The 14,726-nt window shown below is 36.6% G+C and overlaps 1 protein-coding gene across 1 annotated transcript; it reads right to left on the reverse strand.

Moving 5' to 3' along the window:
• Positions 1–355: 355 nt before the first annotated feature.
• LOC134259932 (uncharacterized) lies at positions 356–4,170 on the reverse strand. Its single transcript, XM_062742523.1, has 4 exons — positions 3,633–4,170; positions 1,668–2,144; positions 1,109–1,348; positions 356–381 (listed from the first exon to the last, which is right to left on the reverse strand). The coding sequence occupies exons 1-4, from the start codon at positions 4,168–4,170 to the stop codon at positions 356–358; spliced, it is 1,281 nt and encodes a 426-aa protein (XP_062598507.1).
• Positions 4,171–14,726: the final 10,556 nt, after the last annotated feature.

Below are 14,726 nucleotides of genomic sequence, written 5' to 3' on the forward strand. Positions count from 1 at the left end.
CTACCGGAAGTGATATTTGAATACTAAACTACGAAACAAATGAGGTCGGAATTTTTTTTCCCGGATTGGTCTCGGCAACACCAACTTTTTATTTTATCAAACGTACAATAAAGTCGGCAATGCGGCTACCTCAAAACGAATGCTCGCGGGCCTGAGAACCAAGAATTCAATTTTATATGGCCTTACTGTAGAATTCTAGTCAATCCAAATGTCATCAAAATACAAGTAGCAGCAGTATTGGAGATTCTGATTTCAGTATACCTGTGATGAATGTCAATCACTTTTAAAAACACTATTTGAAATCTTCTCATTCAGCTTAGACAGGGGTTTGATATCACTTTGGCTTATAGCTGATTTACGGGGGCGTGAGGGACGCACACCCTTAAAATTTTTAAAGTATGGTGTGATTAATATTATTACTGTCATACTTTGATACATATTTAACCAATGCCACTATTTTTGTTTCTGGTTTTACTATCAAATTACACGAAAACTTAGGAGTTTCCAGGGGCTTCGCCCCCTAAGCCCCACCATTCAAAGTGTGATATGACTAATATTATTTCATTTCATACCCCCGTATTCCATATCCTGTATTCACCCATGAATATTACATGTTGTACACCTTAATAATTCTTAATTTAACACACAGGGCCTTAGGGCTTTGGAATTGGGGATTGGAGGGTTCTCGATAAATAGAATAGTACAGAAAACTTAGGTACTACATGCTGGTGTCCCCTCATTAAAACCGTCTGATGACCTTTTTTTTTTTTTTTTGCTTGTCAAAGAATTTCTGGAATTGAGCACCCCACCCCCCACCCCACACACACACTTTTAAGTTTGTGACTACGCCTCTGAAATAATGTTGACAAATACATGTACGTATTTAGAGAAATTGGAATTTTTACAGATTTCTATCAGCATAATTAATTTCAGGATTTATTCCGATATTGTTCTGATAATGTGTATTTAAATCCAAGGCGTAAAGGGACGATTAGCATACACATAATGATATTTTTTTCTTTAAAAAAAAAGGCACGCAGAAATGATAGTTCTAAAGCAAGGAATTTTTTATAATATTCTATACAATTCTGCATTTTGAATATCTTACTGGTTTTTCTGTAAGCTTTGTTGTCTATGATGTAGATATCGTTGTGTGGATGTAGACCTATACAGGATCTCACGATGTCAGGTCTCGCTCCAAACCCGTAATTCAACAGCCACGTCACGTGATCTACACTGTCCTGTGATCTTCCTCTGTAATGTACAGCCTCCCCTTCTCTTCTTAGATCCGTTAGAAATTCCATCCGTTGATCTTCACTTTTCCTTAGTATGTTATCTGAAACATTCACTATAGAAGAAAAAATAAATATCGTATACACTGTAGTTATATCGTATAAACTTAATTTTTACTTTTGAAAAAAAAAAAGTGAAATTAATGTAGATTTCATGGACAGATAAAACTAATAAGGAATGAGTTTGATAAAAATAACCAATAGATTAACATTTTTATGAATCTTCAGATTATAGCATTTAAAAGCCCGTGAAGTCATAAAAGGATCAAAATCAGAATATCATGAAATATATCATTTTAATCTTCACAAATAAATACAATGAATTTAATCATTTTCCCGATTCAGAATTAATCACATTTCTCCACACTGACTTACATATCCGGTATATCTTATCATATATACGTGTGTCCTCCATGGTGACGTGAGTCAGTATGTTCATCTGTAGACGGCGTATCAGTAAGTGATCCCTGCCAGGACTAATGACACACTTCTCTCCAGGTTTTCTGTAGTATCCCTCTGATCTCAGGTACACACTGGCTGTGTCATAACTACTGCAAAGGAATGGTAAATCACGGTCTATTGATGCTATCTTATACATTGTCTCATCCTTTGTGTCGTTCGTTATCTTGTCCTGATCTTCCCAAAGATAATCACGTGCCTTCAGTCTGTCCAGAGTCTGCTGTGCTTCCTCACGTGCACGTGTTACAGGATTATCTCCACGGTAAAATCTTCGTAGTATCGCATTAAGCAAGTCCAGCCACTCTGTGTCAGTGAAGTCAGGAGGACCGGAGTAAGAAAACAGAAAACATAATAACACGGACACCTCGTCATCAGTCAGTGTGGAGAACTCATCTAGAAATAAAATAAAAAAAAACACTGATTACATATTTTACATGGCTTGATTAGTTTTCATCTCCTATTTTTCTACTGCATATAGTCAAGTTACATGTATTTTATTATATCAAAAATACAAATAAATTATGAAAAAAGAATTATAAGTAAAATCACGGAGTTTATTTTAGAAAAATATTTTCCTTTTCCCTTTCGATTCCCCCCCCCCCCCCCCCCCACTAAAACCGATGCTTAGTATAAAAAATATTTAAAAAATTATCGACACTTATGAGAATGCTATAGTAAGTATAGTTTGTTGACCTTTGTTTTGTATTTCAGATGATTGATTGAAAATAGTTAAACAAGGTGTTTTTCAAATATTATCATGACTATTATAAGATATAAAATTTATTTAAAAAGGAAAAAAATGACTTTTAGGATAGCATTTCAATGCTAAAAATTATCATTTTGCTGTATAAGACTTCGATATTGAGCTTTTATGTTTCAATATAAAATCAAGTGTCGTCTTTCGAAGATAACAGTCACCACCTTACATTTTTTGCGATAATTGATCATAGGCCGCATCACTCACCCGAACAACTGACCAGGTAAAAACAAAAAACAAACAACCAAAAAAAGTGCAGTGTCGAAAAGTTGGAATATAAAAAATGGGTTCGGGGGAAAAGGGGTTGAATAACTTCCTACACAAAAAGTAATACATAAAAGATTTGCTGTTTTAAAGATGAAAATTTTTATTAATATACCGATAGCGTTTATATTTATGGAATAACTTTCTAGTTAGGAGACTATGCCAGGGCAACAACGACAGCCCGTTAAGCTTAAATTATCCCTTGGTTCCGACTATCGTCCATGTTCCTGGCTTAGTCTCCTAATTAGACAATGATTCTTTATATTTTCATTTTTATTTGAAATAACAATCTTAAAATAAATCGAAAAACCGTCTAATTTAGTAGATTTGAAATTGACTGCAGAACTGTACAGCTCTGTTTTTAAGAAAACTCGAACAGATAAAGCAGACAGTTAAAGGAGTTGGATGAACCTGACGAGAGATTAGCCCATAAATGATAGAGCACCAAACATGAAGGTCAAAAATCAAGTCTTAATTATATCAAAATTTTCCTTAATATTTCATCTAACACTTAAGTTTTCTTTATGTAAAATATTTACAACTTGCACAAATCACATGAAGATTGAAGTTATTTTCCTATGAAATATTATCAGTCTAGACGAACTCCAAAAATGGCGTGAACTCCATAAAAGAAGTCTTTGACTCTGTCATGCATTGCCGCAAAATTGCGTCCGATGTGAACAAACGATGGATTGTTATTCTGCACATCACACAGTTGTATATAACTGAAGATACTATTTGTTTTGCTCCTGTAATCCAATAGCCTGCCGATCTGATAGCGCCCTCCGTGAAATGGCGTCCCTGATGTTTAGTAAGCTGATGGTAATGGCGCACCAAAAGCGTGGCTATATGTTGCTTACCAGGAATAACGATGGGGTTTCTCTCATTGACGTTCAATTCGGAATGTTTTAATCGGCCTCCTACACGCAGAATACCATCACAGTCTATGAAAGGGTTCAATTTCATTAGTGAATTGTTCTTGTTAAGTTCTCGACCTTCTGTGATGCATCTGATTTCTTCTCCAAACACTTCTCTCTGGACCTCTCTGATGATATGTTTCTCGGTTTCAGTATATAGGTCAACATTATTTGCCTTGCTGCAGATGTGCCAACCTCTGCATGGTGCTGTTCCACTCCAACATCTGGCGATATGTTTCAACTTTGCGATCCCTGAAACCAAACTATTCCACGTTGAGTAGTTGACTAGTCGTTTAGTTCCCATGAGAGAATCTCCAATGTGTAGCTTTTTAACTGTCACGGCTGGTCTAATCTCCTTATCAATCTCGGATTCTATGAGATCATACTCCAGTGGAACAGATTCATCTGTTTCAGGTGTGTCTTGGTCTGAACTACTGAGAAACCATCGCTTTGGACCAAAGAGCCAGGGACTGTGTTTCATATTTTCAACTGGAATTGGTCTAGTTGCTTGGTCTGCTGGATTATGTTCTGATGGCACAAAACTCCATTGTTCTGGTGATGAGACTTTATGAATTTGCTCAACTCTGTTGCTAACATAAGTGTAGAACCTTCTTGTCTTGTTGCAGATATAGCCAAGGACAACTTTGCTATCTGTATGGAACTAGATTTCTTTGTGTTCAATGTCCAACTGATCTGATATGATTTTGGCTATTTCGGTACCAAGTACTGCAGCACATAACTCAAGACGAGGGATGGTAACTGCTTTCTTAGGCGCCACTTTTCCTTTACCGAGTACGAAACCTTGATGCAAATTGCCATCTAAATCCTTTGCTCTAAGAAAGGCAACTGCGGCAATGGAATCTTCTGAAGCATCTGTAAAAACATGAACATCCTTCCTGACGAGACTCTCGCTTGGTACAGGTAGGTAAGGACGAGGGATTTCCAGGTCTTCAAGATGCAGTAGTTGTTGTTTCCACTCTTCCCACTCCTCTTGGTAGTGTTCAGGTAGATGTTGATCCCAGGCGGTAGATTCTAATGTCAACTTTCTCAGCAGCAATTTACCTCTAATGAGAACTGGTGCTATAAGTCCAAGGGGATCATAGAAGCTGTTCACACAAGACAAGACTCCTCGGCGAGTGTATGGCTTCTCGTCTAAGGAGAGTCTGAATGTAAATGAATCGGTTCGTGGATTCCAGCTTATCCCTAAACTACGCTGAATGGGAAGGTTATCTTTCATGAGATCAAGTGACATCAGGTCTTTTGCAAGGTCTTCAGTAGGAAAGTGTTTCATCACGTCATTGCTGTTGGATACAAATTTGTGAAGCCTGAGACCTCCTTCTTCCAGTAAAGCTTGCTGTGTCCGCTTCATCAGACTGACGATTTTCTCTGCAGATGACATAGAAATCAAACCATCGTCAACGTAGAAATTGCGCTCCACAAAACTACGGACGTCACTTCCATAGGTAGCTTCAGCATTCTGTGCAGTTCTTCTAAGTCCATATGTAGCAACAGCGGGTGATGGACTATTGCCAAAAACATGAACGCACATCCGATATTCTACCAAAGGCTTCTGCGGATCGTTGTCTAGGTACCAGAAGAAACGTAAGTAATTTCTGTGATCTTCTCGCACCTTGAAACAATGATACATTTGCTGTATATCGGTCATGATACCAATATCATCAAGTCTGAATCTCATAAGAACACCAAGTAGACTGTTCGTCAAATCAGGGCCGGATAGAAACACGTTGTTTAAGGATACACCATGACACTGTGCAGAGGAGTCAAACACCATTCTAACTTGGTCTGGTTTCTTAGGATGGTAAACGCTGAAGATGGGTAAGTACCAGAACTCGTCCGTGTCATTTAACGGTGGTGCTAACTCTGCATGCTGTGCATCAAGAATACGCTTCATGAAGGCAACTGCATGTTCACATTTCACTGGGTTCTTCCTCAGGCTTGTGTCTAAAATTATAGCTCTTTTCAGTGCGTGTTGTCTATTGTCTGGTAGTCTCTGTCTTGGTTCTCGAAACGGTAATGGTGCAACCCATTGGCCACTATCATCACGAGAAAATTCCTTTTCCATGATGGCCAAAAATTCTTTGTCCTCCACAGACAACCCAGGCTTATCGTCATCAGGGGATGTCTGGAAAATGTTCTCTCCAATCGACTCATGTCTATTCTGATGTTTAATGTATACATCACACTGTCTCTCTTTAGGTAAGTTGTCCTTCACTTGGATATTATTTGGACATGGTGTAGATAACGTCGCTCTTCCATCTGACAAAACTGCAACTTTGTTTGCGACGACGATATCCGGTCTGTGAGTTCTTCCGAGACAGACTTCTCCGACAATTACCCATCCGAGATGAAGTTTCTGGGCATGTGGCGTATTAGGAGCTCCAACTCTCTGTTCCATAATATGATGCACATCACCAAGGTCACGTCCTATCAATATGAGAATGCTGGTATTTTCATCTAATGGCATCAGGTGTTTAGATATGTCCTGTAAATGAGGATATCTGTCTGCTACTTCAGGAGTTGGTATCTCACGTCTGTTATCAGGGATTTCATCACACTCGATAACAGGTGGAAGGTTGAACCGACTACTTCCATCAATGGCTTCTACTACTAGTCCGTTGACTCTTCTTCCACTACAGGTGAATTGTCCGCTGCATGAAAACAGAGTATATGATTCTGCATCACTCTGGATCTTGAAGAAGTCAAATAGTTCGGATCTAGCTAGTGTTCTATTACTCTGTTCATCGATGATTGCATAAACCTTGATAACGTTCTACTTGTTATCCTGATGATAAATACGTACAGGAAGGACCTTTGCACATGATCGGCCACTGAAAGTAGTTCCGCAAAGTTCGGTACACTTAATGGAGACGTGTTTTCGTCTGAGTTTTCTCCCCGCCGTAAACAAGTCCTTTGTTTACTTTAGACTGTTCCTTCTCTCCTTCACCAGTAGATCTGGGATCAAGCTTTCTTTGTTCTGTATGCAAAGCTGTTGCATGGTGACTGCTTCCACAAAGTTCACATTTAACATTCGCTTTACAGTGTCTTGACAAATGTTTGGATTCACAGCACTTATAACAGAAATCCTTTTCCCGGAGAAAATCTTTCCTTTCTTGTAACGGCATGGCTAGGAATGTTCTACAGTGGTTCAGTGAATGAGATGCTTTGTGAATAGGACATCTTGGAGACTGTTCTTGTCTTTCTTGCTTATTTCTGTCATCATCTACTGTGAGGTCGGTTTTCCTGTTGTGAACACTTAATGATCGCTTCAGTTCATAGGGTCTTTTATCCACTGTTCCTAATGTAGTTCCGTCATGATGGAAAGCTGGGTCATTCTTCACTATGCTGAGTTCCCTTATGAAATTCACTAAGAAACTGAATGGCGGAAACGGAACGCTGTGGTATTTCTTATACTTAGACGCTTGCGACACCCACTTATCTTGTAGACTTTGTGGCAACTTACTGATGATAGGAATAATACCGGACGATGAGTCGTAGTATGACAGGAGTGTAGCATACTGGACGTTCTCCTTTGCCGATTCTATCTCTGTCAAGATGTCTAGCAGATCGTACAGCATTTTTGGTTCCTTCATGTTTATCTTAGGAAATTTGTTGAGCTTGTTCTTCAACGCAGCTTCTATCATTTCTGGTCTACCATAACGCTCCTCGAGTCGTTCCCAAATTCGGTAGAGTCCTTTGGGTGGATCATTGATGTTAGAACCTCTAATGCTGCTTGCGAATTTCTTCGATTCCGGCCCTAACCACTTGATCAACAAATCCATTTCTTCAAATGCGGAAATGTTCAGTTCTTTCACTATACTTGTGAAGCTAGCCTTCCATGTTCGGTAACAATCTGGCTTATCGTTGAACGGACTGAATCGTGACATCAGGAGATCTTTCTTTAGAAGAAATTGTGTCAAGTTGGCAGTCACTCCGATATGTGAATATGGATAAAATTCCTGAGCTGTTGGATTCAGGTGAAAGTTATTGACATTAGGAGCGGCAGGTTCAATTGGTGTCTTCACATTGGTTTGTGATGAAATGTCTTTAGCATCTTTGTTATCCTCTTTGTCCATGTAATCATTTCTATACAATTGTTCAAAGGACACATAATCACTCTTTGCTTCACTGAACTTTGAATGTTCACTAACATAGTTTGCTGTGTATTCTCGTTTAGTTGCACGTGAGGAATCATTACTGCCCAAGGGATGTCGTTCCGGTAATGAAGGTATCATCCGAGATCCTTGATCCTCAATGTCATCTATTTCCGCTTTCAATGAATCTACATTCTTCTGACATTCTAAGAGTCTAATTTTGGCTTCAAGTAAGGCTTTCTGCTTCTGGAGCTCTGTTTCCTTTTCAGCATACTGGAGTTTCTTTAACTGTGTCATACAGTACGGTCAACGCGGATTAGGCATTAAACCGCGCTCCCCCCGCGGTGTTTTGATCCTTTCCGCGATACACCCTCGCGGTTATTTCATCGCGGTCCTACCTGTAGCCAGGTATAGACCGCGGCAGTGTGACTTACCGTTGACTGGCACATCGGATTGATCTTACCGGTACGGCCGTATAATATCTATAACTACATATTGTTCGGTCTATAAAATTGCAGGTTTTGAGTAAAAAAAAATGGTGCAATTAAAAATATCATACAGTGATACTGTAGTACTACCCGAAGAATTTCAAAAAAAAAAAAAAAATAGCGCATGATTGTTTTCCCAAGTTATTCTGATGTTTGATAATTGTAAGTTTTTAAAACATGTTTAAAAAAAAAATAAATCATATTCTCAGCATAAGCATAAACTTTATTTCTCTAAATCAATGACTATATACCGTGTATCACTTTTACAATGAAACGCATACATGTTTCGATAAATATTCGATGAATGGAAGATCTAGATATTCTGAAACATGTTTATAAGCAATGTGCAATAAATTTCTCTCTCTCTCTCTCTCTCTCTCTCTCTCTCTCTCGTATTATTATTTGTGTTTTTTTTTTTTAAATCGGCAAAATTCACTTTAAACTGCAGCGCATTTCCGCTTGAAAGCATACTTGTAAGTACGAACAATTTTCATGAGAAAAGCGTGTTAACTGAAAACACTGAGTAGTAGAAATATTTGTATGCAGTTTAAAGTGTTACTTAATGAACTCTTAATGTGCAAATAAAATAAGAGAAAACTTTTTTTAAAAAATTCCGCATAATAATTATAGTATACAGATGAAACGGGGTGCTTTGTTGTGCATACCGTTGTGCATAATAAATTGATATATCGTCCTTTTGCTATACATGCATACATATGTAAAAGAATTAATATTATTTCTACCTCTATAGCCAACCCTGTCAACGTATGGGATTAACTAGACGCAGTGAAATACATGTACATGTAGCTTGTCGTAATTTTTGAGGGACATGTACACAGTGCATATAGGACAGCGTTAACATTCCTATTTTTTGTATTTGTAGAAGACCAAGCAGATACAGGGAAAGTCATTTAGATCAGTCTTTTTTTGTGAATCCAAATGTAATTTTATTGAAACATACAACCTTATGTTTAAAAAAAAAGAAGTTCATGCAGACGGTTGTAGGGGAATCGGGGGGGGGGGGGTGTTATAATCAAGATAATCCACCCGGTTTATGAGTTTATATTTTAAAACTGTCAGAATGTTGCGAAAATCCAAATCCTTTGTCTTTCACAAAGGTGTGAAATTATACCCAGTACAGTGTCACTGTGAGACAGGAAATCCCTCTCCGCTTCAACGCGCACAATACACACGAATCCACCAGTTACTAAGGAGACCACGATTAGTCCGTGCAGCTACTTGTACAGTTTGTATACATGTACTAGATTGATCGAGGACAAAAATTACTTACCAATGCAAAATGCACATAAAATGTTGTTCCGATATTGTTTGTGGTGTTAATGAATTTCTTTTTCAGTAATTTTTTGTTTACGCGATGTAAATAGTCCTTAATAGAATTTTGCAGGAATAAGCTTGGTAGTGGATAAATTATTTTCTAAATCACCTTAGCTATTTTCTGAATCAATTCATCTACTGATATTGGGAAAATAACCCCACATTCAAAGTTGTGATTGTGCTGAGTTTTGTGTAAGACACATTAAGTGTCCCAGTAAATAAAGGGAGAAGGGGGGTGATTGTTACATCAAAATTAACTTTTTTAATACACAAAAGTAATCATGGTAATCTGCATATCTTAAATTTAAATAATTAATTCAAATATGTTTTAAATTATATGATCAATGTAAATGTCATTATGAAGTATGTGAAACATGTATGACTGATGAAATTTACTGAGTCAGACCCATTTTCGGGCACGCACGTGTACACCAGGGGTAGGGCTGATTCAGGGGATCGCACCTTGTCCAGTGTACAGCTTTGAGGACCAAGTATGCGTGCCAGGTCTAGCTCTAGATATTATGTAATTTTATTTTATCTTCTACGGATTGGTAGGCCATCAAATTACACACGCATACACACCCTACTGATTTCAAGAACATTGCCCCAGAATAAAGGAATGACACTTTACAGACGACTCGGAGAATGCTGATTACATAAAAATCTTCTGCTTATTATATTCCTATATTTGAAAATTAATAATTTTAAAACACTTTCATCATTTACAGCCCCAGTGAAAGTGACACTGCGATGAATCGCGTGCGTTTCTTTAATCAATCCACTATTAGAATTAAAAAAAAAAAAAGCTACGAAAAATAAAAATTAATATTGAATATCATGAATAACACACGGGGTGTTTTATCTTGCATTGTCGTATAAATATATCACATACAGTAATTTATATCGAAAGTTGTGGATCTAAATAGAATGAACACATTTTTAAAAAGTAATTCAAGAATTAGTAAACGCTATTTGGAAATTGCTTTGATGATTTTTATAATTATTTAGTAAATGAGGGGTATTTTTTTGAAAAATTAATTTTTATTTTGAACTTCAAATATTTCAGCTTCTATAAATTTTAAAATGTCATTAATTTCGTTTTATTTTGTTTTGGTTGATATTTTCTAAGGGAGGTAACTCGCGTTTTAGACCAAGACTGTTTTTCACATGTAATCGCTAAGATGCACCGCTACGGTGTGATTTACCTGGATTACTGAACCGCGGGGGCACGCGGTTTTTACCTGAGACACCTGTACTAACCGCGATGAGATTCACACCGCGGGGGTGCGCGGTAAATGCCTAAACCGCGTTGACTGTACTGTAGTATCCTGCTGTGTTTTCTTAGATGCTGAGGAACGACGACTGCTGCTTGAGATGGAAACTTCAGATCTTGTTTCAAATTTTTCAGAAAATATTTCAGCAGCATATATAAGCAAGTCTTGAATCTGATGATCAAAATTGTTCATAAGACTCATACATTTCCGGTGTCGAATCATCTGGTTTTCCATTTCTGAATCAGCTTCATCTGTACGAGAGCGTCTGAGAAAAGAAATGAGGGTCTCATAACTTTCCATGTATTTAGATTTGGCCTCCTCGAATTTCTCTTCAATTTCCCTTAGATACTTTATATCTGAGCTGGAGTCATTAAATTCTGTCAAGATTGTTTCAAAAACTCTCCTGGCTTTCTTGAGGGCGCTCAAGTAGGACTGTAAGTTGGTCTGGTACAACTCGTAGCCTCCTGGAGTTAACGTGTGTACTCTTTCCATCTCTGACATCGCTGTACACTTTCTTTACTATTCTGCCTGTATATTGCAGATAGTTAACCACACACAACAATCAGTGCATCGATTTATTGTGATAACGGTAAAGAACTGAAACAAAACAAAAACAAAGAATTACTCATCAGTTACATGATGAATGATATCAGTATATAACGATAGATATAGCATGAACTGTGTAATAAGTTGTAAATAAAAAATATTCAAAAGATAAATAGACATAAGATTCAATATCAATTCCAAAATATAAAGTTTTGACACAAATGGGTTTCCATAGAAAAATGTTATGAACGTACTCCAGCTTTATGTTTAAGATTATGACAACAACAGTGTTCCATACTTTCTAGAGTTAACAATAGATATTATGAATAAACAAATTACAAACATTTCATTCAAAAACACTGTAGATATAATAAGTATACGCGTAATAAACAAAAATAGCACAGGTTTACTTACAGTGTGTGGCAGCTCAAGTCAAAAATGAAGGAAAAAGTAACAGGGTCTCCATGTGTGGGTCACACAGGAAATAATAACAGGAAGTGAGGATTTTAGGAAAAGTAACTCCAAATTACAAATAAGAAAGATAACTCTTGAAATTATGACATATAACTAATAGATTAAGAAAGATAACTCTAGCTCTGAAATACATACAAAATTTAGGAAATTGCCAGGTATATAAACATACAAATTAAATGTTGATAAACATTACAATTGTCGTTCGTTTTCTCCACATATACGACCGAATAATGGCTGTATTTAGTAAACTGTGACTGGATTTTAATTTGTAATGAATAAATAATTGCATTTATTAAATCATTCAGTGTTCATTGACTTATTTATCGCTTCGTATTCTTGCATTATAGTGAATTGGGATATGCGACATCAGATTCAATACGGGTGGTAAGAATTAATTTCTTAATTTAAATATTTTCTCCTGGATTTAAATTTTATGCCATTCCTACAATAAAGATGCTTAAATTTTACTTCCAAGATACTATTCAAACAATATTTGCGGCGGAGCAGAGACACTATAACAGCCCGGCCGGGTTTCGCTACCCATTTTAGTCACACTCATTAAGACAAAAAATTGAAAAATCTCGATCTGCTCCGGTTTTAATTTGCCCCGGCCCGGGTTTGCCTACCCATTTTACCAACACTCCATTTTTCAACGTGTGTGGGGGCGTATAATTACTGGTCTGGCATTTTTTTCTATGGTCGAAAAATGACCCTACTTGTCGTTGAATATTTACCCTGGGTCCTTTTGCTTCTTAGAAAAAATGACCCCCTGGCCAATATTCTACGTGGTCACTTTTCGTCGTTACACCGCTTTAAAAGATTTTATAGGACGCCATGTCCACAAACAGCCCTTCTTGAGCCATTGAAAGGTAAATAAGCATTTAGAAATAGGTGTTAAATGTAGGGGGGTTTTTTCAGAGTGCATTTTATCTGTGCAGATATTATCATATTTACTGATAATAACTTCAGTCATCAGGAATATTAATTAGTCTTTTAATGAATCTTCCAAGTCAGATGTGCAGACATTACCCCGTTTATTAACTTCAACACCAAGCTAAATAAATTGTGCAGAAAAAAAACACTTGTCAACGATATAGTAATTAAAATTTGATTTGACTGTGGTTTGAATTGCATAGTCTTATAAATTTTTTCCAATTTATTTTTTTTTATGTATCGGTAACTCATTGACTATGAAGAAATCTACATTCTTTTTCTGGCAATAATTCGGATTTATTGAGTTTGTTCCTTGCAAACACCTCCGGTTTTTACCTGTCCCGGGTCTATAAGAATGTTATTTGATAACTATTTGAAGTTAATAGACAGCCAATAAATGCAAATATCCCATACGTTTTCAATGCATTTAGCTTTAAATCGCCAAAATGAGTAAACTGGGCTCTCTACCCATTTTAGTCACCTGGAAAAGGACAATCGGCGATAATCATCAAATAGTATGATCATAAACTATGTCCGTAAATTTCATGAAGAAAGAACGAGTGTTTATTCCGTAATTGTCAAAAACCCGGTTTTCAATTTCGAAATTCCCGGCCCGGGTTTTCCTACCCATTTTAGTCACACTCTGTCTTAATACTTTTTCGACCGAACTGAAATTTTCAGATTCTATTCTATATACGAATATTTATATTCGCTGATAAATTTAACTTCAAATACTAAATATTGTAGATTTTATCGGCGATTATTGATTTTCAGGTTGGTAAAATGGGTAGGCAGTTTCCTAATTTTAAAACATACTTTTTCTGACATAATTGTTACAAAAAGTCCGTAAAGTTATGAATAAATCTGGTGTTTAAGAATATATATGAATTATAGTTTAATATTTCTTCATTGGTTATTGCAATACGTAAAATTACATATTTTTGAGAAAAAAAACCTGGTCATTAAAACCGGATCCGATCATCCAGGGCAAACCAGAAAATTCATGAATAATTGTAAAGGTTACTTTATTTTGCTGAATATTAACATTTAATCTAAACAGTTCCAAAACCCAATTTCAAATTGATGATTATTAAATTAAGAAGGACCTCCATGTGGTTAGAGCTGGGTCATGTCGAAAAAGTGATAGCTTAACATCCGACGATAGAAACAATTGGCTTTCATTATTTCGGAATTTTCTGGTTTGCCCCGGGTGATCGGATGCGGTTTAATGACCCGCTTTTTCTGCGTAAATTCTGCACACCTGCTGTATCTTTTATAATGTAAAACTAGATGCTGTCATGAGACAGTTATACCCGCACTAAGGTGCTTGCCTCTAAACACACACTCCTACATATTGGGCTTTTCAAGGAAAACATCAAAATAATTCTATAAGTTACATGGAAATGTATTCGTCAATATTGAGTATGAAATTCGCAGAGCCTGTGACCCATGTGACCTATGACTCAGAACATCTTATATGTATTTTAAATGCTAAATTCATTACCAGTCTGAAAAAAAACCCCAGAAATTAATTAATGATGTGAATTAGATTTTGATAAATGTTTTGCTCATAATAGAAGCTTTTTAATTTACTAATAGTAAAATATGTTCTTTTACCATTATACATGTTTACATCTAAACACATTTTGGAAAATTTCCACACCTTATTGGGTTGCATCACCCATTATCATATTTTTAGATTTAGCATCACTCGGCACAGGTCAGCCGATTCCAACTTCATCTGATAAGGCGATTGAAGGTTTGCCGAATGGGGTTATAAGCACATTGCGCAGTTTGGTGTGAATTGAAATAATTCATTTTGTGTTAGTTAGAAGTTCACAGGACCTATGACAATCGGTAAGTACAACTTAAAGT

This window comes from Saccostrea cucullata, unplaced genomic scaffold (genome assembly GCF_032062105.1).
Source record: "Saccostrea cucullata isolate Sc308-1 unplaced genomic scaffold, CSIRO_AGI_Scuc_v1 ctg682, whole genome shotgun sequence".
Classification (NCBI taxonomy): Eukaryota; Metazoa; Mollusca; class Bivalvia; order Ostreida; family Ostreidae; genus Saccostrea; species Saccostrea cuccullata.